The sequence below is a fragment of the Canis lupus genome, chromosome 1, assembly GCF_003254725.2.
Source record: "Canis lupus dingo isolate Sandy chromosome 1, ASM325472v2, whole genome shotgun sequence".
NCBI classification, from domain to species: Eukaryota; Metazoa; Chordata; class Mammalia; order Carnivora; family Canidae; genus Canis; species Canis lupus.
The window spans coordinates 3211362-3238567 of NC_064243.1; the positions used below are offsets into that span (position 1 = coordinate 3211362).

General features: G+C 46.9%; 1 protein-coding gene and 1 long non-coding RNA gene across 15 annotated transcripts in view; both read left to right on the forward strand.

The window, feature by feature from the left end:
* Nucleotides 1–13214, forward strand: part of ZNF516 (zinc finger protein 516) — a 124626-nt gene extending 111412 nt beyond the window's left edge. For 11 of the 12 annotated variants that reach the window (XM_049111715.1, XM_025421974.3, XM_025421978.3 and 8 more), the window contains one exon: nucleotides 1292–5590. In XM_049111715.1, coding sequence (XP_048967672.1) covers nucleotides 1292–1308 — 17 coding nt within the window. In that variant the 3' untranslated portion in view covers nucleotides 1309–5590. Of the gene's footprint in view, nucleotides 1–1291; nucleotides 5591–12602; nucleotides 12681–12773 lie in introns of those variants that run through there. The other variant, XM_049111717.1, reaches the window with a different exon arrangement.
* An 8370-nt stretch (nucleotides 13215–21584) lies between these two features.
* On the forward strand, nucleotides 21585–26965 carry LOC112643950 (uncharacterized). Of its 3 annotated transcripts, none has more exons than XR_007411053.1 (4): nucleotides 21585–22067; nucleotides 24452–24545; nucleotides 25226–25299; nucleotides 25564–26965. It is a non-coding gene; the product is annotated as an uncharacterized LOC112643950 (long non-coding RNA). The 3 variants fall into 3 exon arrangements; XR_007411050.1 differs by having other exon boundaries at nucleotides 26588–26965; XR_007411052.1 differs by lacking the exon at nucleotides 24452–24545 and having other exon boundaries at nucleotides 26588–26965.
* Nucleotides 26966–27206: the final 241 nt, after the last annotated feature.

The following is a 27206-nucleotide window of genomic DNA, read 5'->3' on the forward strand; positions in this document are numbered from 1 at the left end:
TTTGCTACACACAGTTAACTTTGTAGAGACTTCAATGACTAACAGTAGCTCCCATTTCTCTCCTGGCAAACACGAAGGCCACCTCTCTTCCTTGAAGGTATCTAGACGCAGTTCTCAAAGTGCCTGGTTGACGATCTCTCTGTGATGGGATGTCACCGTGCAAAAACACGAAACCTCATTTTCAGCTTTCCTGCAGGCAATTCACCTTCTACTTGAGGACGCTGAGTTCCTGTGACGTGTCACATACACCTCTGTCCGTGCCACCACACCCACCCCCTGAACCCCGGAAAAATTTTCATTGGGTCTCTTACCAGATGTCCTTTGGTGTTGACTGCTGGATGTCAGCAATGTAGGGCTTGTTTTAAGTGGGAGCTTTCGGAAGTTATTAACTGAAGAGAAGCGCTTAATTCATTATGTCACCCAGACGCCCCCCTCCAACCCCGCCCCGCACACATGGCTTCCCAGGGTTCCTGGAGGCATTGCTGGAAACCAGTTAGAACCCAGGGAGTGCTCTGGTTTAGGGATGCATGTTCATTTCCGGCGGTTGGTTTCACTTCATTGAGACTTTAGCTGAAGGTTAATGCGGTTGAGTGAGATTAATCGTGCTCTGTTGTTTTTGTCCTCGGATTGTAAAACCCATTGTTCAAATAGCGATGCTTCCGACGTCGTTGGAGAGCCTTCTCTAAAGGCGGCAGGCTCACGTTTATAGTCCCATTTTTACCTCGCAGTGCACTTGACTTGAGAACACTCCTTCTGTGTTTCCGCCGTGGTGATTTTTTATGGAAATTAGCGGGAGCACCGTGGCTTCTCCCAGGCCCCCGTGAGAGCTGTACGTCTCTTACCATGTTCGTACAGCCTCTGAATCTGGCCCTGTTTGGCACTGTTGCTCACCTGTACATGTGCTGTGGACTACAGAATTCTGCTTTTTGGGGCATCTCCCCCCCCCACCTCCCCTGGTTCTGTCTTGCCACCTTTGAACCTCTGGAGCTGGTTTAGATGGTATTATGTGCCATTCCTGGATGCGAAACACAGGTTTGATGATCCTCTCTGAATCCCTGGAAATGATGGTGCAAAGCTGCCTCTGTAGGCCAGGAAGGCACATTTAAAATCATCATGCTTGAGCAAAATGAGTTGCCGCTAAAACCAGGGGTGTTGGCCGACCTGGCGGTGTTGCCGTGTGAAGGTCATGGTCAGCGTTCTGGGGTGTTGATACAGGAATCGATAGGAAAAATGCACTTAGATGCCAAGAGGCAGAAATGAGCTTTTCTGTTGTGTGCTTTCTCTCATCCAGGGGAGAGACCGTTCTAACACAGATCCCGTCCCGACAGTGCCTCTCAGAAAGGGAACCTGAAGACACGTTTCCAGCGTACCCCGGTGCCCCTGACAGCCGTCAGCAGCCCCCTTGCGGATGTCCCCACAGCGACACTGACCACCTCGTGGAAGATCAGCCGCAGGACTCCCGCCCGGACACCTTGAATCCTGGAGCCGCTGAGCCGGAGTAGAGACCGAAGGGAAATGCTTCTCCTCCTTGTTAAACATTTAAGAATAAATGAAGATGGTGTGTCTACTCTAGAGTCACCCGTAGATATTCTCTATGCATATATGTGCTCATCGACCAGGCCCCGTGCTTTCTTACCATAAACAGTGGTGTCGGCAGGCACAGGCGTCTGTGCTGTTCAAGACAAGTTTGAGACACTGGAGAGAGGTTCGTGTGTGTGCAGAAGACACTGAGGAAGCCCTGAGCAGGAGCCGCCGCCGCCACCCAGGAGGACTGTCGGGTAATGTCCGGACACAGTGGTGGTGGAGCTGAGGTCGGCCAGGTGTTAACACCACGGCCTCTCTGTGTCCTAGGGGCTACGTAGAGTGGTCCGTAAGAGAGCAGAAGGTGGTGGCGCAGGGCCGTGACGGGGCCCCACCGTGCGGCAGCCCTCGGGGGTCCGTGTGCATTTCCTGCGGGCACCCCTGCCCGCCCACCCCACCCCCCGCCCCGTCCTTCCCATCATTTGCTCTCAGTGAGCCCGCAGAGGAGACGCAGCTCTGGGAGTGCTTCTGTTCTGCTTTGGAAAAGAGCTAGTTGAACACTAAGAAAAGCAGGCTTCTTTGTTTATTCTCAGGACCTTTTTGTAACAGGGCTACATTCTACAAACTGCTCATCAAGGAAGACTGCCCGTCTTAACAAATTCTCTAGCCACTGAACCCTCCTGGTCCAGACCCGTTTTACTGATCGCGGGAGAATCCCTGAGCAGATTTGGGAGCCCTGGTGCTCTGGAAACTTCTGCTCCCCCTCCCTCCCTCCCTGCCTACCCGCCCTCACCACCTCACCCCCATCTGTCCCTCCACCAGCCCAGCAAGTAGGTGTCTTTTCTTCTCGGGCCTGGGGACCCCCGCAGGATGAGTACCTTCATCATCCCCAGAGCGTGGAGGTCCCCAGGCCCCTGGGTGGGGGCGGCTTTATATACCTCTTCCTCAGTCCCGCAAATGCAAGTTTTTATGGTGGGGGTTAAGGCCCGTAACAAAGGATCTTAAACCGTGCAGTGTACGCCGTTAAAATTGTATTCCACAGATATAAATATTTTCTTTTCCTGTTACCGTGACACTATGTGTGATGGTAATATTTATGAGAGTTTCAGATTTTTGCACATATGATTTTATGCATTATCAAAAGTTACTGCTGCCTTGAATGAAAATGTTCTGTGAAATTTTTTGCAAAAGCTTTACTAGGTTTTTTTTAATTGTGAAATTTTGTAAAGGCAGGAAATGGATTAAAATGAGCATGCTAAATATATTTTTCAAAAAAGCAATAATTTTACATGTACAGAAATTATCCTAACCTTTAATACTGGTGAGAGCGACAGTTTACTTAATACGGTAATGGATTAGTGCAGTTTTTTGTAGAAAATGGGCTTCTGATACAAAGATTTGTTTAAACACGTGCGTGCACACGCACACACATACACACACACACACACACACACACACACAAACCCCGAAGTGTGGTTTTCCTGTTCTAATGATTTGTTGAATTATTATTATATTATTATTGTTGATGTTGTTATTAGTTAATGTTTGATTCTGAATTCTACTTGTTACTGAATTTAAATTACTTGAGGTTCAGGTTACTTTGCAACACTTGCAAACAATGCAATGTAACTGGCTAGCTTCTCTATACATACGTATGTATACACACGTATGTATGTGCACATGTATATGTATGTGTGTATATGTAACGTTTCTACTTATTTTTTTCCTGATACTTATACACCAGATATGTACCAGAATGATCTGTTGTGTTGGTGTAATTAGGAATATCCATGCAGATTCTATCGAGCAGCTGTAATTGACTGTTTTCTGTAAAGTTATTTTGAGCAAAGTTGCAGAGACACATTCCTCTGTCCACCTTAGAAATCAGAATGCCGCCTTTCTGTTGACTTATGTTTGATCATTTTGATAGTTTCCCCAAAGTGATAATTTCTGCATTTCATTTTCTTGGCTGAAAGTGAATAGTGACAGTTCAGGAATGCACAGGGGTTAGTGATTCAGTCCTGTCTGTTTCTCTGTGTTCTAGTTATTAAAAGCAATTCTGTACCCAAAGTGACACGGAGGTGTCGTGTACATTCTTACTGTTTCAGAAGCAGCACCCGGGAGCCCCACTGGCAGTTGGAGCTGCCTGGTGGAGACAGGGGTGCGTGCCTGGGGTCCCGCTGGTGGAGTGTGCAGCCGAGTCATTTTACGTAACCGTGTGTGCTGTGCCGAGTGCAGAAATAGGTTTCCACGTAACTAATCAGACGGAGGAGGACCCTCCGAGGATGCCACCCTCCAAGACACGCTGTTCTCGGGCCTGACTGTGGTTTCTTTCTTCCACTGGTCATCAGTATTGTATTGGTTTGTTAATGCGTTTATGTCAGTTTGACCATAGTATTTAATATGATTTGTGTTTTCTTATTTATTTAGCCAATATGTTTTGATTCGCTTTTTTTTCGAATGGTAATTTCCGCATGATCTCTCCTGTAAGTCACCTTCTGACTGTTACAGACTTTCTACTACCTCTACCGATCTGCTGTTTCCTTGTTTCTTAACAGGATTTTTACAGTGTTGGCGTCTAATGTAACTTAGACAATAAAGGGTTTGGTTGTCTACACTACAGCTTCTCCGTGTATCTCCCCGCCCCGCCTGCGCTCTCGCTGTTCCTGGCGCGGCTCTGTTGGCCTGGCTCTCCTCCTCGCCTCGCCCTCTCCGCCTCCCCGCTCAAGTCTCTTACTTGTTGTCGAAGTCAAATAACACGTAAATAATGAGCTTATAGGAGTCTTTCAGGTTATTCACTCATATTCCTTAATTTTGAAGAATGAACATTTACATTCTCTGAAAAATCGTCTGGTATGCCTCTTCTCTGGGAGACACTTAGCTGTTTTGCCACTTTCCTGCCTGCTTTTGGAAGGTCTCTTGGCACTCCCAGACGGAGACTTTTCATTGTTGGTCAAAACACAAGTAGATTTTCAAGGCAAGCGGATTTTGCCTTCCCAGTTTTGAAAAGTATTCAGTGCTTTTAGAGGTCCCTCCAATACTTACTTGTTTTCGAAACCAAGAAAGACCCTGGTTTCCTGATAAAAACATGCTCCAGGAAATCACTCTAGTTAATAATTACACACGGCCACTGGGTTAGGTGAAGGGCTGTTCATTTTGCCCAGGGTGTCAAGAGCCGTCTTCAGACTTGGCGACTCTGGCACAGGCTACGTACGTTTATAGGAGCATCTGTGTCAGGGCACAAGCGTCCGTGTCAGGGCACAACACACGCACAGATTTAGTAATCTAGCACTGCCTTCCGATGGATGTAGTGTTGAATGCAGCCAGTAACCGGTGCCGTCTCTCTGACGCCTTCCAGGGCGCTGGCTCAGGGAGCTGCTCAGTCTTCCCACTGGATAGAGAGGCACGAGAGAGAGCGAGAGAGTGAGCACTCCTGGCTCACAGGATGCATGTCCCCTGGATCGCGGACAGCAACTGCACCTGTCAATCTATGCCCAAAGGACACTGCACCTCTTGGACGCTTGTGGCCATATTTCACTTTATCAATAGTCCTGCTTTAAAGCAAAATAAACGATGACTCCCCAAACATCGATGATGTACAAACAAGAGGGACTGTATGTGTTTGACTTTCCCACTTTCCAGACAAAGTAGCATATGCTGTTTTACTGCTTTAACTTTGGTGAGTTCTGAGTGCAGAGCATTTTGTTCACTGAGTAAAACAAAAATCACAGGCCAGGACTTCAAGAGGTGGTGTAAGTGCACTGCAGAGCCCTAGCACACCTGTGTGAGGGGACCCATGGAGAACGTTCATTCTTCATCAACTTTGCTAATGATACTTTGAGGCAGTAAAATGCAAAAGACCATAGAATTTGTATTTCTTTTTTTTTAAATACAATTTATAACATTATATTTTGTACTCTTTATATTAGAATTTGTAACTAGATTGATGTATTTAACTCTATTTCTGAAAGAATAAATCAATGTTTCAGTTATGTGATAAAAATATTTAGATAAAACATATTCATTCTATTGGAATTTGAAATCAATAAAAAGATCTTGGAGTTCTTGAGATTTGTAAGAGCTTTTTCCCCCGCTTTCAGGAGGTGGCCTAAATCCTTTGTCTTGATCTGTGGTTTTCTATTTTTCTTGGTAGAACACAAAGCAAAGTGTTGGCGCTCTTCATATGAGCAGGAGAGCTTTAGTGTGATTCACAAGATCATTCATCTAAAACTATGTCAAGATGGCCAAAGTAGTTTTTAAGGTTTTTTTGTAGACTCCAGGGCATACACACTGTTTGTTTTTGAAGACAACAATACCTCAATTTCTCCCCCTGCTTATCTCTTCTTTCCTGCCCCATGTACACACACCATTCTTACCCTTGCTGTGTGAGCCATACAGGATGTACGATATGGACATGAAGGGAACCCCGAGTCAGATGAAATCATTGTATCAAGGGCTTGGGTTCAGAGGCACTGATGGAATTTTAATTTAAAAAGATAAAAAGCGTTTTAAAGGTAGAAGGTATAACTATGTCTCAGCTGGTGGAAAGGAGAAGGGGTGTGTGGGCACTTGCACATGGCCTTCTTGCTTAGACAGTAGAGGGCCACACTTTCCAGAGCCGCAGGCCGGAGCAGCTATCGAGCAGCTGGCATCTGTCCGTGGGGGCAAGGACCACACACCGAGTTCAGCCCCTCTGCACTCTAGGGGAAGAGCACCAATTTGAGGACTTTGTAGGCTGTGGAACCAGACCTCGTCAGAGGGGGTTTATGGCTCAAACTTCAGAGAACCTCTGCCTGCTGGGTAGCTGGTTCTATGAGAAGGGTCTTGATTCTAAATGAGGACTTGGCATCACCAGTGACTTGAGAAGGCAGCTGACATTAACTGAAAAGCAGACGGCACTGTGCTGTGATCAAGGAGAAATCCCCTGCCTAGATCTCTGTGTTTCCCTTGATTCGGGGAACTCTTTCCAGATGACATGGGGATGTGAGTTCATTGGTTTAAACCCACATAGACACACCTTCCCCAGGCCTGGGATTTCTACAGGAAGCCATACTCCTTTCTCCAAGAAGGTGGCTTTCCTTTTGTCTATCTGCTGGTTGCTGAATAGCTCATGGCACCGCACCCTGCCATGAGTTTAGGGGCTCATTGGCCATTGGGAGTTGGGCAGAAGGTGGCCATTGAACGTTTGCTGGGCTGTAATTTGCCACATATCATGCTGAATGTGGGCACTGGGCTTGGCCATGCTGTGCACACACACACACGCACACGCACACTTGAAAAAGATCCCGCTATTTATGACAGCACCTTCTTTCCCCTGCTGTCTTGCTGTTTGAAAACAATGGTGTGCATTTCTAACCTATGCTGTTCATGTTCTCAACCTTACCTTTTCAAAGGTGAGTTCTCATTCAAAAGATTAGCAGAATTTTTGAAAGAAAATGTAAAATGCTTTGGTCTGGGCCCGTGTGACAGGTTCTTAAGGTGTCTCTCCCCATGGATGTGCAGGGCCGTGGCTGGGGTCCGTGGCAGGGGAAGCACTGTGGGGACCTCGCAGCATGTGACCATCATGTCACACACCTTTCCAGGTTCCTTTATGGGAAGAGTGAAGTGAAGATTGTAATGAGAACACTCTTTTTTTCCAACCAAAGAAGGTACTATGGAGTGTCTCATTACAAGCCCTCTCCTGACAGGCTTCTGAGGAAGCCCCAAATTCGGTGGCCAATAGTCCCAACTTTAAGAGGGCAAGAAAAATCTCGCCTTTTTCTGTTTCTGGGTTTGTCAGTAGAGGAGCAGGGTTCAGGGTACAAGGAATGTCATCCCCACTTGACCTGGTGCTTCACCGTGTCTCCTTATGTCACGTTCTCTTTGGTTCTGGAAATTAAAGGGTGGTGAACTAGAATATGTCCAGGACAGGGTAACAGGAATCGAAAGAGGAGGTGTCTTTTAAAGAAGAAAAACTTCACACAACGCAGGTGAGTGGTTGTGAGATCTCAGATGTCTACCAAGAGAAATAGCAAGTCGAAACTTGTGGAAATTTTGCACTGCAGAGCTGTGCCTAGTCAGTGGAAGGGACAGATGGGCTTGGGCTCGACATACGGAATTACCTGAGGGTCAGGCCATGTAACCATAAGACCATCTGCCCTTTAACCTGATAAACTCCCTGACCCTGGAGAGGTCAAGCAGAAGCTTGATGGATGGGCATGTGCATTTTTAAGGAAATAAAGATCAAGGTTCCTGCACAGAGAGGCAAATTGGAACCAGATGAATGTGTAAGTCTCATCAAAAGATTTTAGACTTCTTTAAAAATGTAGAAATTGTACAGGAAGTTTTTGACATTATAGATTCTTCCAACGAATCTTGGGCGCCTGCCACAGCAACGCAAAGCCCTAGGTGCTGGGTGAGAAATATGAGTGAAATGGAACCTGCTCTGACATTCTCTCACCGGGGGAAGGAGGCAGACATCCAAGGAGTTCCACATCAGATGGATGAAGGCTGCAAGGAGTAGGTGGAGGAGGCACAAGCCCACTTGAGGAGAGAGGATGAGGATCTCATAAAACCAACCAAATGCTTCTGTGTCACCGAGACCCAGTGGCACCAGCCTGAAACTTTTGAAATGATTTTATAAAATGATTGAGGTGATTACATAGAATTAAAATTTGCATCTGATCTCAAACCTCCGTGGACTTGGGTAATCTACGGGAAGACTTTGATGTGGGTGAGAAAAGTGACACGTGAATTTCAGTGAGGGAAAGTATTTGGATAACTACCCCACAGTACCTTTAGAACATATTTTGAGTTGTCAAGTTTGAGAGAGGAAAGGGACCGATATCATCAATTATTCCTTGAAGACCGTAACTCAAAGTGAGGTGTCAAAGAGATAGGCAGTGTGCCTCAGCCTCCACTCCTCGGAGGTCATGTGCATCTGTTCTAAGTACTGTGACCTGCCGTGTTTCAAGTTCGAGGAAGCAGAGAAGCCAGAGGTGGGCGATCCAGTGGTTGGTTAACGAAGGGGAAGCTTGAACATGAGATAGAACAGGGTTGAGAAAGACATGGGTCGAACAGTTTTGTACAGTGACTTGTCACTCTAGATCTGGTTCAGTCCAGAGAGATAAAATCAGAACCCAGTCACAGGGAGCTGACGTCTACAAGGACAGCCTCTGTGCTGGGAACTGTCAATCCTATGTCAAGTCTCACAGCAGCCTTCAAAGTTGGCATTATTAACTGTGGTTTATGGGTGAAAATGTAGAAGGTCTAAGAAGGGCACGTTACTCAAAGTGACACAACCAATAACTTCTGGACACACCACTGGGGTCCAGGCCTATTGGGCATGCTCATCCTCTACTCCTGCCTCGATGCTGTGTGTGCAGGTGAGTAATGGCGATAATCTCTACATGATGGGTTACCACCTTCCAAAGCACCGAGACATCCATTACCCCATGGACCATGGCAGCGATCCCGCCAGGTAAGGGGTGTAGACGATATCCTCTGTGTTCCAGAGATGGGCAGGTGACCCATCTGGTTCTGAATCAGAACCAGATGTTTCAGATTTCTGAGCCCTTGTTTCAGGATCAGAGTATCCCTTGGTTAGGCTTTATGTAAGTTCAGAACTAACATGTAGGGATGAAAACACGGATTGGGATTTCTGAGACCCTGGGTGTGAGTTCCAGGTGTGTCCCATGCTGAACACGTGCATCTGTCAGCCAGTTTGTCCCAGATTTGGTCTTTCCTTCTCTGTTGATTCTTTCCTTCATGCTTGAGACATCCTGTTCCCCTAAACACCACCTTTGGTCCTTTGGTCCTCTGTTCCCTCTCCATTTGGTGCCTGTTCTGGCTTTTTTTTTTTTTAAATTTTTATTTATTTATGATAGTCACAGAGAGAGAGAGAGAGAGAGAGAGAGAGCAGAGACATAGGCAGAGGGAGAAGCAGGCTCCATGCACCGAGAGCCCGATGTGGGATTCGATCCCGGGTCTCCAGGATCGCGCCCTGGGCCAAAAGCAGGCGCTAAACCGCTGCGCTACCCAGGGATCTCTGTTCTGGCTTTTTAAGGTGAATCTTCCACAAAAAGTAGTTTCTGACCATTTTACCATTCCCCACACTAGCTTTGAAGACCATCACCTACTTCACTGAGTTGTTTCATGTTTAGGTTATGAAAGACCTATTAGTTGAGTATTGTGATTTTTTTTCTCTTTCATTCTACATGTCATTCAAACTCCTTTGGAGAGCACACACGTGCACATGCCCATACATTCTTTATAAAATATTTACAACATTTTGCCAAGTTTTGTTGCTGCCTTTCACTTTGTTGTTATGGCTGGGCTTCTTTTTTTTTTTTTTTAATAAGTAATTCCCAAACATGACGCTTCCACTGTAAATACTTCATCTCTGAGTGATGTTTTTTTAAAAAACATAATTCATGTCATAATCCTTGCACTCCATGATGCTTGCATGAGATTTCTTCTCCCTCCCCACTTGGTTTCTCTCACCCACTCCTTTGGTCTTCCTGGCCAGTGTCATGCTCTTCTGTGTGTCTCTTATGCTGGATCCACTGAGGGCTGGGCACAGACCGCCTGCCTCTGCAGTGAATGTGACTCCTGCACTCTGGGAGTCTTACCCACATGGGGCTTAGCAGGAAATTGTGTACGGGGACCACACATGCTACCTCTCCTCTCAGGCCTTCCTCCCCCAAATCCGTCTCAGTAAATGGCACAACCACCTGCTCACTGGTCACCCGTGCTAAAAATCAGTGGGTGGTCCTGAATTTTTCTCTCTCTCGGTCACACCCCTGTCCATTCTGCAGACCAGAATTGGCCTCTCCCCTGCACTCACTGCTCCAGCCCTGGTCTCTCTCTCTCCTCTGAGCCCTGAGGACCACCTCCTTGGTCTTTCTGCCATGGACTGATTTGCCTTCAATTCACTCTCCCTCTATGGCCACCACAAGAATCTTCTGGAATGCATGTTAGATCTTTCTATTCTCCTGATTGAATTCATCAATAATTTTCTGTTACCTTTAGAAAAATGCTGAATTCCTTTGTGTGCCATGCAAAGCATCAAACAATATCAAGTAACTGGTGTTTTGTGAGGGTGCCTTGCTCTTGTATACATTCTTTATCTTCTTTCCTCCAAGCCTTGGGTCATGCAGATCCCCCCGCCCCCCCGCCCCCCGCCAGGAAGCCTCTGCTGGGGCTACCTTCTTTCCTTGTACCTCCCATCTCAAGGTGGTAGCTACCTCTCCTCTGGGCTCCCTGCAGTACACTGGGATCCCCTCATTTGAAAGTAAGTAGACCTTTTCTACCTCTCCCACTGAGCCCTGAGCTGTTGGAAGGCAGAGAAGGTGAGCTGCTTGAAAGTCCCTAGTAGGACCCTAGTGTTTGTTTCTTCAGTCAGTATCCAACCTTCAGTGCCTGCCTCAGTTTCCACAGCCATACAGGGATGACCCCTCTCAATCCCATCTCTCTTCCACTGTTGCTGTGCCAAATGGTGTTATGCGCTGCCTTTTATAACCTTTAATGTGATACATAAATGCAAGTTGGAATTACTTTCAAGAAATTTCTTAAGAATGATTTTTGCAGTTCCATAAAATCATCATTAAGTAACATGGTCTCTATGTACCAGCCTTTTAAAAAATTGGTATTGCACTTAGGAATCAAGAATTTTCCATTACTTACTTGAGATACTAAAAATGGATCATTTTCCTTTGCTCGCAAAGCTTTTGGACCAGCCAAAGATAGTTGGGTTCCTTGTATCCACAAGGTTAAAACTAATAAAAGCAAGCCTATCACACACTTAATGAAATAAATTGTGCTTTATTAGTAGTATTATTGGACAATAATTGAAGAAGAGCTGATTGTACTCTCTGTAGACAGAACTCACTTCATGAAGACCAAGCGAACAGTCTTGGAGTGTTAGATCTGCGTTTTAGGTCTGCGGCGTGCCTTTGGATTTGTCTGCTGGGGTGTGTTCTGTCGTCTGGCTCTTAATAGTGCTGTTCAAGGGAGAAGCCTAACTAATTTCTTCACATTTCATGTAGTGAGTGCGACAGCTCCCGCAAGGGCCTGTAAGTCAACCAGACCACTCCACATGTGTCCTGGTCATTCAATGGTGGCACACTCTGAAAACAGGCTTTTTTTGTTAATTCTCATGGGCAGGGAAGATCAGGCCATTCCAAAGGAGATAGGGTGCAGTTCCTGGAAGCTCTGTGATCATCACTGTGGAGCATCAGGGGTGGAAGTTTGCTGGCTGTGCAGCTGCCTGGTGGGGGGCCGTGGAGAAGGTGATGAATCTGGGGCCTGATGGGCAGTGAGAGCTGGCACGGGCTGGCTGAGGATGTCAGGGTGCCAGGGTGCCCCAGTAACCTTGAGGGGCTCTTTTCACGCCCACTGAGGGTTTCTGTGCCAGCCTGGATGTGCCATACGAGCATTCGGTAGGCGATGGCTCTGCTCTGTGGTTCTAGCACAAGGACATATGTGAGCAATTACCAGCTTTGAGAGTGTGGGCGGAGGGTGGGGTGGGAAGCGTGGGAGGGGGCGCAGCTCAGAAACCCACTCCTTCCTGCTAATTTCCCAAAGAATCAAACTGGCTCCTGTCCTACAGTTGTCTTTGTGGCCTGAAGTCAAGGAGATGCCTGGGATTTATTAATGCACAGGCTGAGAGATCATCATGGAAAGCATTTCTCAGTGCCTACGTGACATGTGATTGTCCCTGCAACGCAGCCTGCCCGCCTTTGTGCCCAAGGCCTTGCCACCCGTCATGTACCATGCTCTTAGACACTCGTTGCCTGGATCCCCGTGTGTCTTCAGCTTTGTTGAACTTCTGCAGGTCTTCACAGAAGCTGCGTGCAGGCCAGCGTGGTGGTGAATCACATAATGTTTTGTCCCCATTGCCACCTTCGGTTTGGGATGAACCCCCATAGGAAGAAAGCAGTGATTCAAGGACATAGCGAAAGGCTGTGTCCTTGTTAGGAAGAAGATACATTAAGGTTTGGGATAGGGATTTGCCTTAAGTTAATTTAAAATTAGACAGTTAAAGAACTTGAAGGTGGAAAAATCTGTTTGAACCATGTTGTCCAAACTTTTTGTTCTTACAGATGGAGATGGGTCTGGAGGGGTTACTGACTGCCACACCTGACGGCCTGCAGGTTTACTGTATTTTGTGATCTTAGGCAGTAAGTGTGGTGTTAGTCTTTTGACTTTATGCTTGGGGGTGGGGGTGGGGGCTTTGTCATTTCTACTGCATTTTATCCTGTTCTTCCCCTCAGGTTTGCATTCCTCACAAAACATTAGTTTATTTTAAATTTCCCCAAGTTCTCTCAAGCCTTCTTCTTCAACTGAGGAAGCTGGAAACAGCATTCCAGCATTCTTCAGCTAAAGCTTCTCTATGGATCTGATCTCTGACACATCAGAAGCAAAGCACAAGTCTCAGGACTGTCGCTCTGAGGTATCAGGTGTAACTTGGAACACAACCTCCCCATGGATCCCCTGGGAAGCTCACATCTGCATTTCCTGCTGGGCCTTCTTATCCTCCTCAGCCATCCCTTTACTTCCCCCAGGAACGTGCACAATCCCTAGCACTTGCACTAAGGCAGCGACAGGGCCCTCCCACGGGTGCTGACCTGCCCCCGCCTCCTCCCTGGTTCTTGTCCAGAAGCAAACCACCCTGAAGTTGCCTTCTCCCACCACTAGATGGTAGATGGTGGTCACACATGAATGTAAAGTAGCCCTGATTTCAAATACATGGCCTCTTCATTATTGTTTCCAGCAACCACGTACTGAGCACCCACTGTGTGCCAGAGAGCAGGCTGCTGCCGGCCAAGGGGCTCCCAAGGTGAAGACAGGTGAAGGGGCTCAGGCTGCACAGCCCTTGGCAGGCGAGTGGCGAGGGTAGTCCTTCCTCCCTTCCTCTGGTGTGAGCACCTGCTGCATGTCTCCCTGGGTCTAGGCACCTGGAACGCTGAGGCACATCAGGTGCTGAGCTCCCGTCTCTCAAGAGCCTTTACCTTCTTCTGGGTATACACGATGGCCAAATACACAAATCCCCAAATGAGAGAAGGAGGACGAGAACACAGGATGGCCGTTAGGGCCTCTGGGGGACATTTTCCCAGTCTGGAAGGATGACCTCCATGAGAAGAGGGTCCAGGCTGAGGGAGAGAAGGACCAAGGGCTGAAGGGGAAGCCACTCTGGGTGCACAGACCAGGAGGCCAGAGAGGCTGAGCCCCGCTGGCAGGGGAGCAGGTCCAAGAGGGCTCAGGCAGGGGAAGGCCCCAGGTACAGCCACAGTTGGGGTTAGGGCTCCCACCTATGGGTTTTGGGAGACAAAGTCCATGATTATGAACATCTCCCCAAGAAAAGGCTGGGGAGGAAGGGAGAGGGCAGACTTGGGAGGGTTGCTGGTCATGTAGAGACATGACCCAGGGACAGTGGGGAATGGAGGGAGGCAGAAGCAGCTGCCCTTGCTTAGCCTGGCACCGGCCTTCTGAGGACCAGCTCTGCCACAGCTGAACGTAGCAGGAGCAGGCCATGAGCTGAGGCCTCAGGGCCTCACCATCTGGGTATGTAAGGGCCCACAGGGAGCCAGACAAGTGCACCCTCAGCTGATTGCAGAGTTGACATGGGCTTAACAGAGGCCAGGCAAGTTCATATGTTTGTCACAGGCCCTGGGGGGTGTTTACTCCTAAATGTTTCATGAAGAATGTGCAAGTTAGTGAGTTGTCTTAAAGGTGAGAATTGACCGTTAAAAATAAGTGATGGCAAAGAAGCACAAGTGCCAGGCTGGGTATTGGGGCCCCACGTTGTCTGCTCTTTCTGCCAGGCAAGTGTGTATGATGCTCACCCTGCCAGCTCTGTCCACTTGGCTCCACCAACATCCAGGATCCTGGCCAGGGCAGTCTGGTGACAGGAGTAGAGGTCCCCTGGGATTTCACTAAGGAGAGGCAGAAAGACGGCTACTGTTCTAGGGCCACAATCCTGGGACATGGGGTGGAAGGTCCAGGGACAGGACACAGGCCCCTCCTTCGAATCAGGAATTGGTCTGTGATGAGTGACTCCAGACAACTGCGGTTTTCCTCACTTTTTTAAATGACAAAAATCACAGGAAGATTCTGGAAAGCAGATATTAATGAATAAGTCAAATGTAGGTGATTAAACTTATAAGGTCTTCCTAGATTTTCAAACTTAAGTATGTTTCTAGATGAAAGCTTGACAGTAAATCTACCCATAATCATAATTAATTCCACTAATGCTAGAAATATTTCTGGTTTGGAGAAAGACTCGTATCTAATGTTTTTGGTCATCATTTTACAATATTGCTGAAGCCCAATATAAACCCTGTATTTTTCTATATTCTAGTCAACAAACATGCAACATCCTGGGGAGTATGCAACCTGTTTGTGGTACATAAAACATTATCCTTGGCAAGACATTTGTGTTTCGGGAAACTTCTTTCCTTAGATCTTTCTCACTGTGTGTCCTCACTTCAGTCAGCTCCTGGCTTGATGCCCCTTTCAGAGGCACCATCGTCACCACTACCATCAACACTATCACCACCACCATCATCATCACTAACACCATCATTACTATCACCACCATGATTATCACCACCAACATCACCACTTTCAACACCATCACCACTATAACCACATCATCATCACTATCACTATCACCATCATCACCACTATCACCACTGCCATCATTATCACCATCATCGTCACCACCACCATCACCACTATCACCACCATCATCACCAACACCACCATCAACCCACATCGCCATCACCACCACCATCACTATCATCATTCTCATCATTGCCATCATCCTCATATGTAAATGAGTGTCCTAAAAGAAAAGAAAATACCTGAAAACTTAGAACTCAGATTTAGGGAGGAGGTAAGATTAAAAATGAAGATTTGTGTGTGACTCATTACTCATGGCTAAAGCCAGGGAAATGTGTGAGCTTCCTAAGGAAAAAACAAAAATAAAAAAGAAATCAGAGTATCAATAGGAGATTATGCTCCTACAGGAGTGAAGGGATGTAGCCAGTTATAGGTTCAGAGAGAGCTGCCAGGGAGGGGAGCTTGAAATGTAGAGTGAGATCCAGGCACACACTAACTACAATGTGTTTTAAGGAGACCTTATGTTTTAAGGAGACCCGTCCTTGTTGAGGTGAGGATGAGGGTCTTGAGGAGCCATGGAGATGGATTCATTAGGTGGAGCACACCTACTGCAATAGCAGATATGGCAGGATGTCCACCATCCACCTGCCTGTGCGCCTCCATGTTGCCCATGGAAGTCAAGCCTTTTGCTTGCTGGGTATCTGCTGGCTTGTAATCAACCAAAGTAAGGAGCCCCTTCTGAGAGGTTTGCTTGGAGAAGTAGAATTCAAACCTGCACTGTTAAAGGAAAGCATTTGGGAGCCACTTAAATCAGTGATGTAATTGGCAAATGGTCTCTTGGCAGAGGGTTGTCATCGGGGATGTCCAGATTCTTTTCTCATAGCACTACTTCAGGAGATGATAAAGAAGGATCTGTTAAGGGTGAGATTGCAGGGGGAACGTAGTGACCTTATTGCAGGAATGATAGGCATACCTGAGAGATTCTGTGGGTTCGGTTGCAGACTGCTGCAATAAAGTGAGTATTGCAGTACAGTGAGTTAAATGAACTTATTGGTTTCCCAGTGCCTATAAAAGTTATGTTTACGCTATACTAGTCTATTAGGTGTTCCATAGCACTGAGTCTAAAAAAATAATGTGTGTACCTTAATTAAAAATATTTTATTACTAAAAAATGCTAACCATCATCATTGCTTTCAGTGGGTCATAATCATGGATCACACATCACCACAGCTAGTGTAATAGTAATGAAAAAGTTTGAAATATTGCAATAATTACCGAAATGTGACACAGAGACACGAAGTGAGCAAATAAATGCTGTTGGAAGAAATGGCGCTGATAGACTTGCTCAGTGCAGGGTTGCACAAACCTCTAATTTGTAAAAAAAAATGCACTACCCATCAAGTGCAATAAAGCAAAATTCAGTGTATCATGATGTATTGCAGTGAGTTTATCTTGTCACCTAAATATTTTATTAAAATAATTGCAAGGCAAATAGGTAAGTGATTGTCATATAAAATGGCTGAAATCGATAAGCTTGTTTATTATTTTGGGATAAATTATCGATTTTCTAACCATGAGCTGGTATGTTGGGAAAAGCCTCCCGACGGGAAGCAGAGCTGTGTGTATGTGTCTGGTACCTCACAGCAGATGGGCCCTCTGGCAAAGGTTGGTGGGGGCAGCATGCAGGGGCAAGAGGGAAGGAGAAGGAGGGAAAATGAAATTGTACAGTGTCTCCAAAATAATCTGAAATGTGCTTACATGTCCTAACACTGGATCGATTCCACCTGGAGACACAGAAACAAGTTGCAGATGAGAGCACCGTTGGTGACCTTAGTAGGGTTGGGAAAATCGAGGAAGTGCCAGGAAAGAGACTCATGTCGCTCTGATTTTCAAAAATAATAAGGTAGGTGATCCGCAGAGTGCCTACCGGTTTGCTGGAGTAGTCTTCTGGAAGACGTAATTAAGGAGATGGCCTGAGAGCACCTAGAACAGAAGGCAGTTCACTAGGAGCACATCATGGCACCCCCCCTTCACCTCCCAGTCCAGAGCTGAGGTATAATTGGCATTCTGGGGCTGTCTCTTGAATAAATGAAAATTGTCTAAACAAGTATTGTGAGTCTGACTGCATTTCCCTCTTTGAAAACTTAAAAAAAAATTTAGGCAAAGAAAAAAAATTGAGAGGAATTCTGTATTTGTCCAGGTATTCTCATAGAAAAATAAAAAAATATATAAGCTGGACTTCAGTTCAAATGAGACCTCTTTGTGGGTTATGTATTTGTTCACACACACACTATATCTTTGTTTATTTGGTTTGAAAGTTTTTATTTTTTGAAAGCAATCTCTAGGGGCAGCCCAGGTGGCTTAGCAGTTTAGCACCACCTTAAGCCCAGAGCGTGATCCTAGAGCCCCGGGATCGAGTCCCACGTCGGGCTCCCTGCATGGAGCCTGCTTCTCCCTCTGCCTGTGTCTCTGCCTCTCTCTCTCTCTGTCTCTCATGAATAAATAAATAAAATCTTAAAAAAAAAAAAGCAATCTCTACACCCAACCTTGGGCTTGAACCTACCACCTCAGATCAAGAGTTGCACGTGCTACTGGTTAAGGCAGCTGGGAGCCATTAATATACTTAATGAATATTTATGCAAATACATTTAAAAATGGGGGTTCTGAAGGAACCTTTATCCGAAGTAGTGTTGAAACTGAGCCCAGAAGGGTGAATAGGAGTTTGCCAAGGGAGGGTCAGGGAAGAGCGTCCCAGAGGGAGGAATTTGGCTTAGCAGGGGAAATGGGAGGCTGTGTGTGCAGGGGAAGAATGGGGAGGTAGAGTCACACGAGGAGCCATCAGAAACACAGCACGTAAGGGTGACAGTGGGGCAGGACTTCTGCTCCTAAGGCTCAGTGAAGACATGAGACACTGAAACGTTTTTAAAAGCAGGTTATGACACGAGCTGAATTATATTTTTTAAAAGCCCGTCATGCTGCTGGGTGAGGAGTGGGTTGGAAGGAGAGACTCTCAAGTACGGGGGCGGGGGGAGGACAGCCAGTTGCAGGCCAGGTGTTGAGGGGGCAACATGTGGCCGGTGCGGCCATGTGTTTGGGAGGCAGACGGGGTAAGACTCTGTGATGGATGGGACAGGGTGCGGACCCGGCTGAGGGAGGTGTAGGGCTGACTCCCCACATGTGCAGCGGGGTGGCATGGACACGGGCTCTGTGTTCTTCATATTCACCTGATGACCGATGAAGATGGAAAGACATGCAAGTCAGATTTTTTAGGTAACAGATGCAAATAGCTTGAGGACCCCTAGCTCCCTCCTGGCCATTGGCAGGCTGGGCCCCGACTGCAGGCTCCCCTGGGAACGTTAGCACATGGCTCCAAAGAGGAGAAGGAAAGAAAATACACCAAGAAAAAAGGCTTGATCCCTTGTAATCCTTACCCCAAAAGTCCCACAGCACATAGGGAGGACCCATTGCGTTGACTTGACGACCCAGGGGTCTATCATGTGCCCCTCTAAAGGGCTGGGGGTCGGGTGGGGGCTCCTGGAGGCTGCGAGCTACCTGAGGCCTGCTGCTTCCGTGACGTAGGTCTCCAGAGCTTTCTAGCCTCTATCGTGGTACATGTGGGCCCTTGGGGACACATCGAATCAGAGCGAATGACCGCCTCTCGCAAGCAGCGGGAGAGTCCCCGGGGCTGGCAGGTTCCCAGGGTCCCTAGGCTCCCATGCTTTCTTCTCTACCACACTCATCTGCTTTCCTTGTTTGTCCATGGGCCACCTCCCTGGGGTTCCAGGATGGGCTGGCAGCTGAGTCCTCATCTGGGGACTCGTGCGGGCCGGTGAGACACAGGGACCAGGGAGGGATGCCCATGGCCGGGGAGGCGGACACGCATGCACCTGTGGTCTAGCATTCGTACTCACCTCTGCCCCCAGAAACACTGCGCCCTGGGCCTGCAGAGAGGAAGATGGCTCGCCGGGTGAGGCCTGGAAGCCCCTGGATGACGTCGGCGATTCTTTGGAGATGGGGTGGCCCTCCCTGGGAGGCACTGACCTGCACACGATCTCGATAAGAAAAAAGTCAAAGGTAAAACAAGTTAGGTAACGCAGTTGATACCGCCCTTCTGCTGCTTGTCGGAACGATCCAGGCCCTTTACACAGTGTCCTACGTCGCTTGGTGTGTGTTTTCCCACGCAGAAGTGGCTTCGTGCTGTGTCAAGTAGGGAAACTCTCCGGCTTGGGGGTCAGGGCGAAGCTAGGCTAATTCTTTCAGGGATGTGGAGGACAGTTAGCTAACACGCCTGAGAAGCCCCTCCCATGGGGCAGAGTGCTGCGGGCCCAGGCACGGGCCCCAGGGCTGGACTGGGACTGGCGTGGGAGGCAGGGCTGGCGTCTGGCACACTCCTTAGAGCTGGGGCTGGCTCCCGGGGACTTCACCCAGGAAGCAAACCCGAGTCCCTGTTACATTCATGCAAATCCTTTCTCTTTTGAAAAATGATCCTTTTATAGGTTTGTCTTGGCAGCAACACCAAAACCGTGCAAGGGATTTGGAAAAAAAAAAAAAAGTGGACATTTCCAGTAATGTGCTATGGAGAAAGCAGGCTTACACCAGCCCGCTTGATTTCACCATAGAAATGAGGTTAATGAAAGAAATACTTTTCACATAGGGAAATATCATGGCAATGGCCTTAATATTGATGAGGTAGAGAAGTGACGAGGGGAAGTGTGGCCGACATCCAGTGGCTGTCCCTAGGCCAGTGTGGCCGGAGCCTCTGCTTTGGCTCATGTGCCACCAGCAGCCTTTCTGGGAGGCGGGCGCCCGGTGCATTGGGACGGGGCCACCGTGTCCCTCCCCACCGTCGCCCTGTGCTGCCAGAGTTGCCCGGCGGCCCCGAGCCCCTAGGCTGTCTGGCGTCCCCTCCCGACTTCCCCGCTGGCCGCCAGCAACGGTCTGACCGTAGATCCGTGTGTGGCTGCTTCGTGCTCACCCCGCCGTTATTTCAAGACGTGTCACTGTGGTAAGGGCCAGCCTGGCTAGTGAGTAACTATTGTCCAGGCATGTCACCTCCCCTTGTACAGGGAGTAACAGTATTCTCTTAAATGAATTGGTAGGAAAAAAAATCAATGGCTGGGCTGTTCCGTGCGCTCTGTCTCCGGCTAATGATGAACCATGTAATCTTGCAATGCGCCTTCCAGAGCCCTGTAGAATCTCCCAGCTCCTGGCGGCTGGGACACAGGAAATTTCCTGTTACGCTTGGGGACGGAGGAGGCTGTGACCTGTACTCGGGTCACACTTCGGGAACCAGTGGCCAGGGCGATCACAGGCTGACAGCCCATCTGTAGCCACCGCAGCCGCATGCCTGCAGCTCTCCGCCTCTGCCCTGTGCTGGCGGCGGGTTTCTTCTGCGTCGGCTTCTTCTCTCCTTCTCTCTCTCTCTCTCTTTTTTAGCTTTCACTAGTATCCACCATTTTTTTCCTTTTCATTTTTTTTTTTATTCCAAATGGCTTCCCTCTAATATCAGGTGAAATATGCTAATTTTATAAAAAATGAGAAAAGACAGGTAAACAAGAGAAAAGGTAACAGCCTGAAATCCCATAATGAGGAGACAACTGCGGTTAGCATTTTGGTAAATAGGACTCCAAACAGAGTTTATATATGATATGATAACTAATATGATAGGATATGATAGACTGTATTCTCCAAAATGAGCTATTTTACATACTGGTTGCGAACCTGTTTATTTCATCTATGATGTAAACATCTTCCATGCTTAAGGATTTTTATCTACGATATCATTTTAAGTGGTGGCAAAGTGATTTGTATTGTGGATATATTATTTGCACACTCACCTCTGTTTTGATGGGCCTATGGGTTATTTCCTATTTAAAATAATTAATATCAACAAAGCTCTGATAAGCACCTTTGCTCCCCCATCTATGGGCACTACTTCATTCTTTCTCTGGTAAGTTTCTTGGATACGAAGCTGCTACTCTTTTTTTTCAATGCTGCCCATACATCTTGTCAGGTGACCCTTAAGAAAGGCTCTTTCGCTCCATCTCCGCTCTGGTCGGGTATGGCAGGCCCATCCCGACACCTGTGCGGTCTCCCCCAAACGCCGTCATGCAGGTCCTTTGAAAGCAATCTCTTCTTTTACATTTGGTCTGTACTGACTGTATCAGTCACTGTCTAATTGCTACCCCAGTTTGGGGCCTGTTCTCTAATCTCTGGTTAAAACATCCAAGGTGCCAATTTGAATACTTACAGCAATCTCTGCATTCTAGTGACAATGAATGAATCCAGCCCAAAACCTGGAAATTGTCTCCTTTCCCTTCTTTTTAGCATACCAGGGCCTTGACCTCTCTTCTCAGACCCTGCACAGAGTCATTTGCAGTCCGAGTTGTAAATTGTATTGAGATGCTCCAAACCCCAGATATCTGAATGGTAGAGGAATGTGTTATCTTGGCTGCACTCTTGCCAAATCTTACATTCCTGATAGAGCTTTTCATTCGTGATCAATTCTTTTTTCAATCAAATTCCCGAAAGTTTCCACTATTTTTCTCCAGGTATTAGATGCTGATGGTGTAGACATTTGCCTCTACCCCATAATTTGTTTAGCTCTTTGTGCAATAGATTTCATTAAAAAAAAAAAAAGGTTTATTTGTTTTGACAGGTCCATGTGCCACCATCGTGTCATGCCATGAACATGTCATAATATAAAATAGTCCCCGCAATTAGCTCGGTGGTACAATGACGTAGAAATGGCTGTCTTATAATTTCTGAGATTTTGAAACCCAATCCCAGTGCTCCCTATAAACACCCTCATTTATGAGATGGCTGTTTCTCTGGTTTCAGTAGGGACAGGAGCCAAGATAAACCGCCGGCCTCTATCGTCATCAGTGCTGTAGAGGTGGCCGACCTGCAGAAGGGACAGCGGGTCCAACAGGACAGTGCCCATGGTAAGTGAGTGCCCACGGGGTCACCACCTGTCTACAGTGGGTTGGGGGACGCATTCTCCCCCAGGCCACATCCAGGGAGAAAGGCCTTCAAGTTTCTGTATCCTCCTTAGCTTGGCCAAGACTTGGATTTATATCCACAGTATACACTTACTAGCACTTCTAGTAATTTCTTCCAGAATAGTAATTCTTTTTCCTATTTCTTGACATTTTGGGTTCTATTCTAGCTTTGGTTGGAATTTTTTTTTTAAGTTATGGGATAAAGATTCAGCCAACAGCAAGATTCAGCCTTTCTCCCTACCTCCCCCCCAACATTTCTCTGGGTTCTTTGGAGGAGGTGTGGTAACGTACTGACTCTGTGGATGTAAATCATGTGCTGTGCTAACAGCAGGAACTGGATTCTTCATTTGCTGTAAAGCACCAACGAAACATCTGACTGTGTCAGACCATCAGGAGGCTTGTTTTATGTCTTTGCAATTGTTAAGTAAAAATAGAGACCATATTATTGTCTGTGTTTGGTAAAATGTCTTACTCACTTAACATGCTTTATAAATAATAACATTAATAATAGTGCAGTTGGATCACTAAATGTCTTCTGATTTTTTTTTCTCACTGAGTTTGGAGCTGGCTTTTCATTCTGTCCTCTTCCCACTCACCCGTGCTTTTTGTGGCATTTTAATGAGTTATTTTAGTCTTAAGCATATTGTTGTGCTCTTCATATACTCATCTTGTTTTTACCTACCTCTTGAGGATGATTTTCGTTATTTGCACTTTGGAGATTCAGAGATACTAGCATCACCAGTCTAGGGTTCCACAGGGGTCAGCAAACTTTTCAAACTTTGCCAAATTAACAAGTGGCAGAAACAGGATTTGAGCTTGGGTCTGTGTGGCTCCAAAGTGTGATTGTTTTCACTATGGTGTGGTGATGCTCTGAATGGACCAGGCCAGACAGCATAGAGACTCCAGTCTCGTCAGCGTTGTAGGGTGCCCAGCTGCTCACAGGGAAACGATGTGAATATTGCTTTTTTGGAAATCAAAGGAATTGTTAATAAATGCAGCCAGCATAAGCTTGTCACTTTATCATTGGTTTTGCTGATGGGGTCTGGGAGTGCCTACCACATGCCACACACCCAGCATCATGGGGGCACAGGGTTCTGGCATATGCAGGTGGCCTCATCCATGCATTAAGATCCTGGCACGCAGACACAAGACAGATGTGGGTTCTGACTCTGGGAGCCCAGAGTCCAGGCAAGTAGGGACACGTGGATCTGTCCTTAGTCCACACTGTGATCTTGGAATGGACCAACGCTGGGTGTGAGTTGGCCATGGTAAAGTTGGGCAGTGCACCAAGAACCCTGTATGAGACATTCCAGCTCTTTCCAACTAGCTCTGTGGTTTAAGAAAACCACAAGAAGAAAGAGGAAAGGAAAAGGAAAGAAAAGAAAGCCAGGCCCACTTTGTAAAACCTACCCCTCTCAGAAGCTGGGGTGTTTTCTGAAAATCAGAGGCTGGTGCACAGATGCAAAATCCTTTACTATTACCTTTACGAAATGTGGCTATTTGAAAGCTTTAAATGGGTAAACTTTGAATAGACTTGTATAATTAACTGTAACTATTTGAGTCTTCAGAAAATATCAACTAAAGTATTTGAGCAAAATTTTTTTTTTTTTTTTTTTTTTGTACCTTGAGACCTGATTTGTGGGCCAGCATGTGATCTGTGCTGGAGGATGTGCTGTGCGTGTGCATGAAGAATGTGTTTTCTGCTGCTTTAGGACGAAGCACTCGGAATATATGCGTGAAGTCCGTCTGGTCCAGCATGTCATTCAACACCCTCGTTTCCTTGTTGATCTTCGGCTTAAACCATCTGTCCATTGATGTGAGTGGGCTGTTAGAGCCCCCTACTATTATTGCAGTATTATCAATAGGGTATCTTCAATTTTGTTATGAACCGGTTTATATATTTGGCTGTTCCCAAGTCTGGGGGATAAATACACAACACTCTGACTCCTAATATCTCTTTGGCTTTGTTTGGTACATTGATTGGTTTTCCTTAACAAGGGAGAAATGTGAATGAACTCTTCATCGAGCCCGAGTACTGCTTGATGCTTTGGCCAAAACTCTGGTGTTAATATAGGGATCCTCGAGCTGGCTCCATGTTGATTACCCTCTCCCCATGTACATAAGAGAAGAAGTCTATGCCAGCAGAACTTTAGAACATAGAACACCAGACAAATGCCTTCCAAATAATTTTCAAATAAAGCCACTGTGCAAATATTTTGCTACCTTGCGTCAATTTTGAGCCCCCACTGACTGTCTTTCCTTCCTGATTGAGATTGTGGCAATCTCAAATGCCATGCCCTGAGTTCGTACTTCCTTCCCATCCTCAGCCCAACGATAAAAAGACGGCTATCTCGAAGGGTTATGTGAACCGCTCTGATTGACATGGTGCCTCATAAGAACAAAATATGACAGCAAAAAAAGGTGAGCTGGGCACATTACCATCTTTTTAATTCCAGTGTTGGATTTTTCTGAGGCCCTGGGCGTGAGTCCCGTGAGGCTGCCTGGATTTAAGTTCTGGTCAGGTGAATGAGGGAACGTTCAATTATTGAAGTGATAAATCACACTCAAAATCTATCATTTGGACCTGAAACGAGGGTCAATGTGTCCAGCCACTGATGTGAACTTTCTCACATAGGCTTGACCGTGCATGTACTTTGGTGCCATGCGTTACCACCAGAAGAGGGGGCACCAGGATAGGCCATCCCTGGGCAGGCGTTCCCTTCTCAGATGGTCCCAGAAAACCTCAGGGTGAACCAAGCCGACCCAGGGTGGATGTTCTTACTGTTGGAACAGTTAGCTAGATCATTGCTTTACCAGGCTTGCTCCATGGCCATAGATCTTTACATGTGAAGCTAATGGAAACATAAGCACACACGTCTGTGTAACCTGTGTCTGTATCTGTACCCGAGCTTGTACCTATGTCTGTAACTAAATCTGTATCCTATTAAATTCTATCCGTAGCAACATGACATAGATACAGGACATATGTTTGACAATAGGAGGAAGCTAGGAGGAGGAAAATAATTAGGATGGTTATGATGCAGTTGTGTTTTTTGCATTTCAAAGTGAAGGTCATTTTCACGTTTCCCCTCTGGGTTCAGAGACGATGAATGTGAATTCCGGGCGTGACGGAAGCCTCAGTGCAAGGAGTGGATTTGGGGAGAGTCACTAGCAGGTGAGCTGGTGTGGGAAACCTCTGCGGTTCTCTGTCTCTTCGCTTGGCACAGCCCTGCTGCTTCCTGAGGCAATGGCTAGCAGGACTTGTCAGTGCCTTTAACCAAGTAAACCAAGTGACCCCACCCTGTGCAAACATGGCTCGGTTTACTTCTGGCAGCCTATTGCTGTCAAACCCCCAAGCTCGCATAAGCCCATGTGAAACTAGGGCTAGCAAAGCCCTGTTTTATCTTCTATTTTAATTTCTGCATCCTCACCTTCTTAGGTTTCCAACCCTCTCTGTATGTAACTTCCCGCTCAACAAGCAGAGGGAGAGAAGAAGCCCCGCGTGCCTCCTTGCCTTGTCCGGGCTCAGTGAGCAGGATTCAGCCTTTGGTGTGGGGCTGGAGCAGAGGGTCAGAAGCACGTGTGCCAGGAAAGGAAGGGTTTCATGAATCCGCAAAGGAACAATGACTGAGCCTCCTATAAAACTATCATGGGATGAGTCGACATCTGCTCAAAATGCTGAACTCCCCACGGTGGCACCGAGGGAAGGAGGCCTCACTGCTCGGCTATGGCTCCAGCCCTGCACGTACCTGGTGCTCACAGCCACCCTCATGGTTCCTCATGGCCTCCCCATTCCGTCTCCAGTGCTGGAACCTCCCCAGATCTGATCCCTCCCCAACTGCATTTCTGACTTATGCTGTCACCTCAGAGGTTTTAGTCGCATCCCTGCAGGGACACCCCAGCACGTGGTCCTATCGCCGAAGCCGGCCCTGGAGGGACTGTTCCGAGTGGTAGTTTCCAAGTTCCAGGTCACCTTGGAACCAAGCCCTTCCCTGCTGGGAATGGGGGTCTTGGGCTGGCAGGGTGGGGGCTGCCTGGGAATAAAACAGACATGGCGACAAATGGTTTGATATGTTCGATGGGCAGAAAATACAGTTCTCGGCTTTCACCCGGGCAGTGACAAGGCCTTGAGGCAGATCCTGGGTGGGCCGCAGCCTGAGCATAGGTCGGGGTGGAGCATCTGTCACGCAAGTGGAAGGCAGAACTTCCGTTGTGTTTATGGTAGTGTTTTTGTACTTAATATACAAGAATTTGACAAAGCACTACAGTCTAATCATCTAATAATATCTATTTTACCCCTTCAAATTATTATCTCTAGTCTTAAAATGTTAAATATGTCACTATCCTAAGAGAGTAACATAAAACTCAGTTTATAATATTAAAACTCTTGTGACACAATGGTATCAATCACATTCCCTATAACATTAAACTTTTCTTGTTTTTCTTTAATTCTGCATTTTTAGTGTAACAAATGGGGAGTAAAACAGCAGCTTTTGTTCATAATTTCTCGGCAGAAGAGTTACAAGCCGAACGACGATGATGACGACAACCGCAGAGTCACAAGGGTCCTGATGCCAGGAAGGTTCCAGGTGGATGATGGAGCTGGCGGTCGGGGCGGGAGTCGTTCGGACTCAGGTCGGCCCCAGGCTGCCTGCAGAGGACTGAGGGCGATTGGGAAAATTGCAGACCTTGGAAGAATATGAGCTGTTCCTCTAAGGTTTCATTTTTTTTCTCCGTCGATTTTTATGCGCTCTCTGCATATTTTACTTTAAAGGCAGAGTAACCTGTCCTAGACTTGGAATTATTTTTTTAATAAATGTGCTCATATAGCTTAACACTTAGCACGATGGCTGCTCTCTGTCCCTTTCCCTAGTATGTTTAAGGGGCAAAAAGCGTTTCCCTGCGCGAGTCGTTAAAAATGTCCTGGTGCGCTCACTCACGTTTCTTAGGGAAACGGATCTGTTAAAAGTTGCCTTCTTGAAAAAACAAAACCAAACCAAACCAGTGAGTTGGGGAACGAGTTTTAGAAATCTCTGTGGTCATTTCTGAGTTGAGGGCCACTAGACGAGAGAGTTTTAAGAA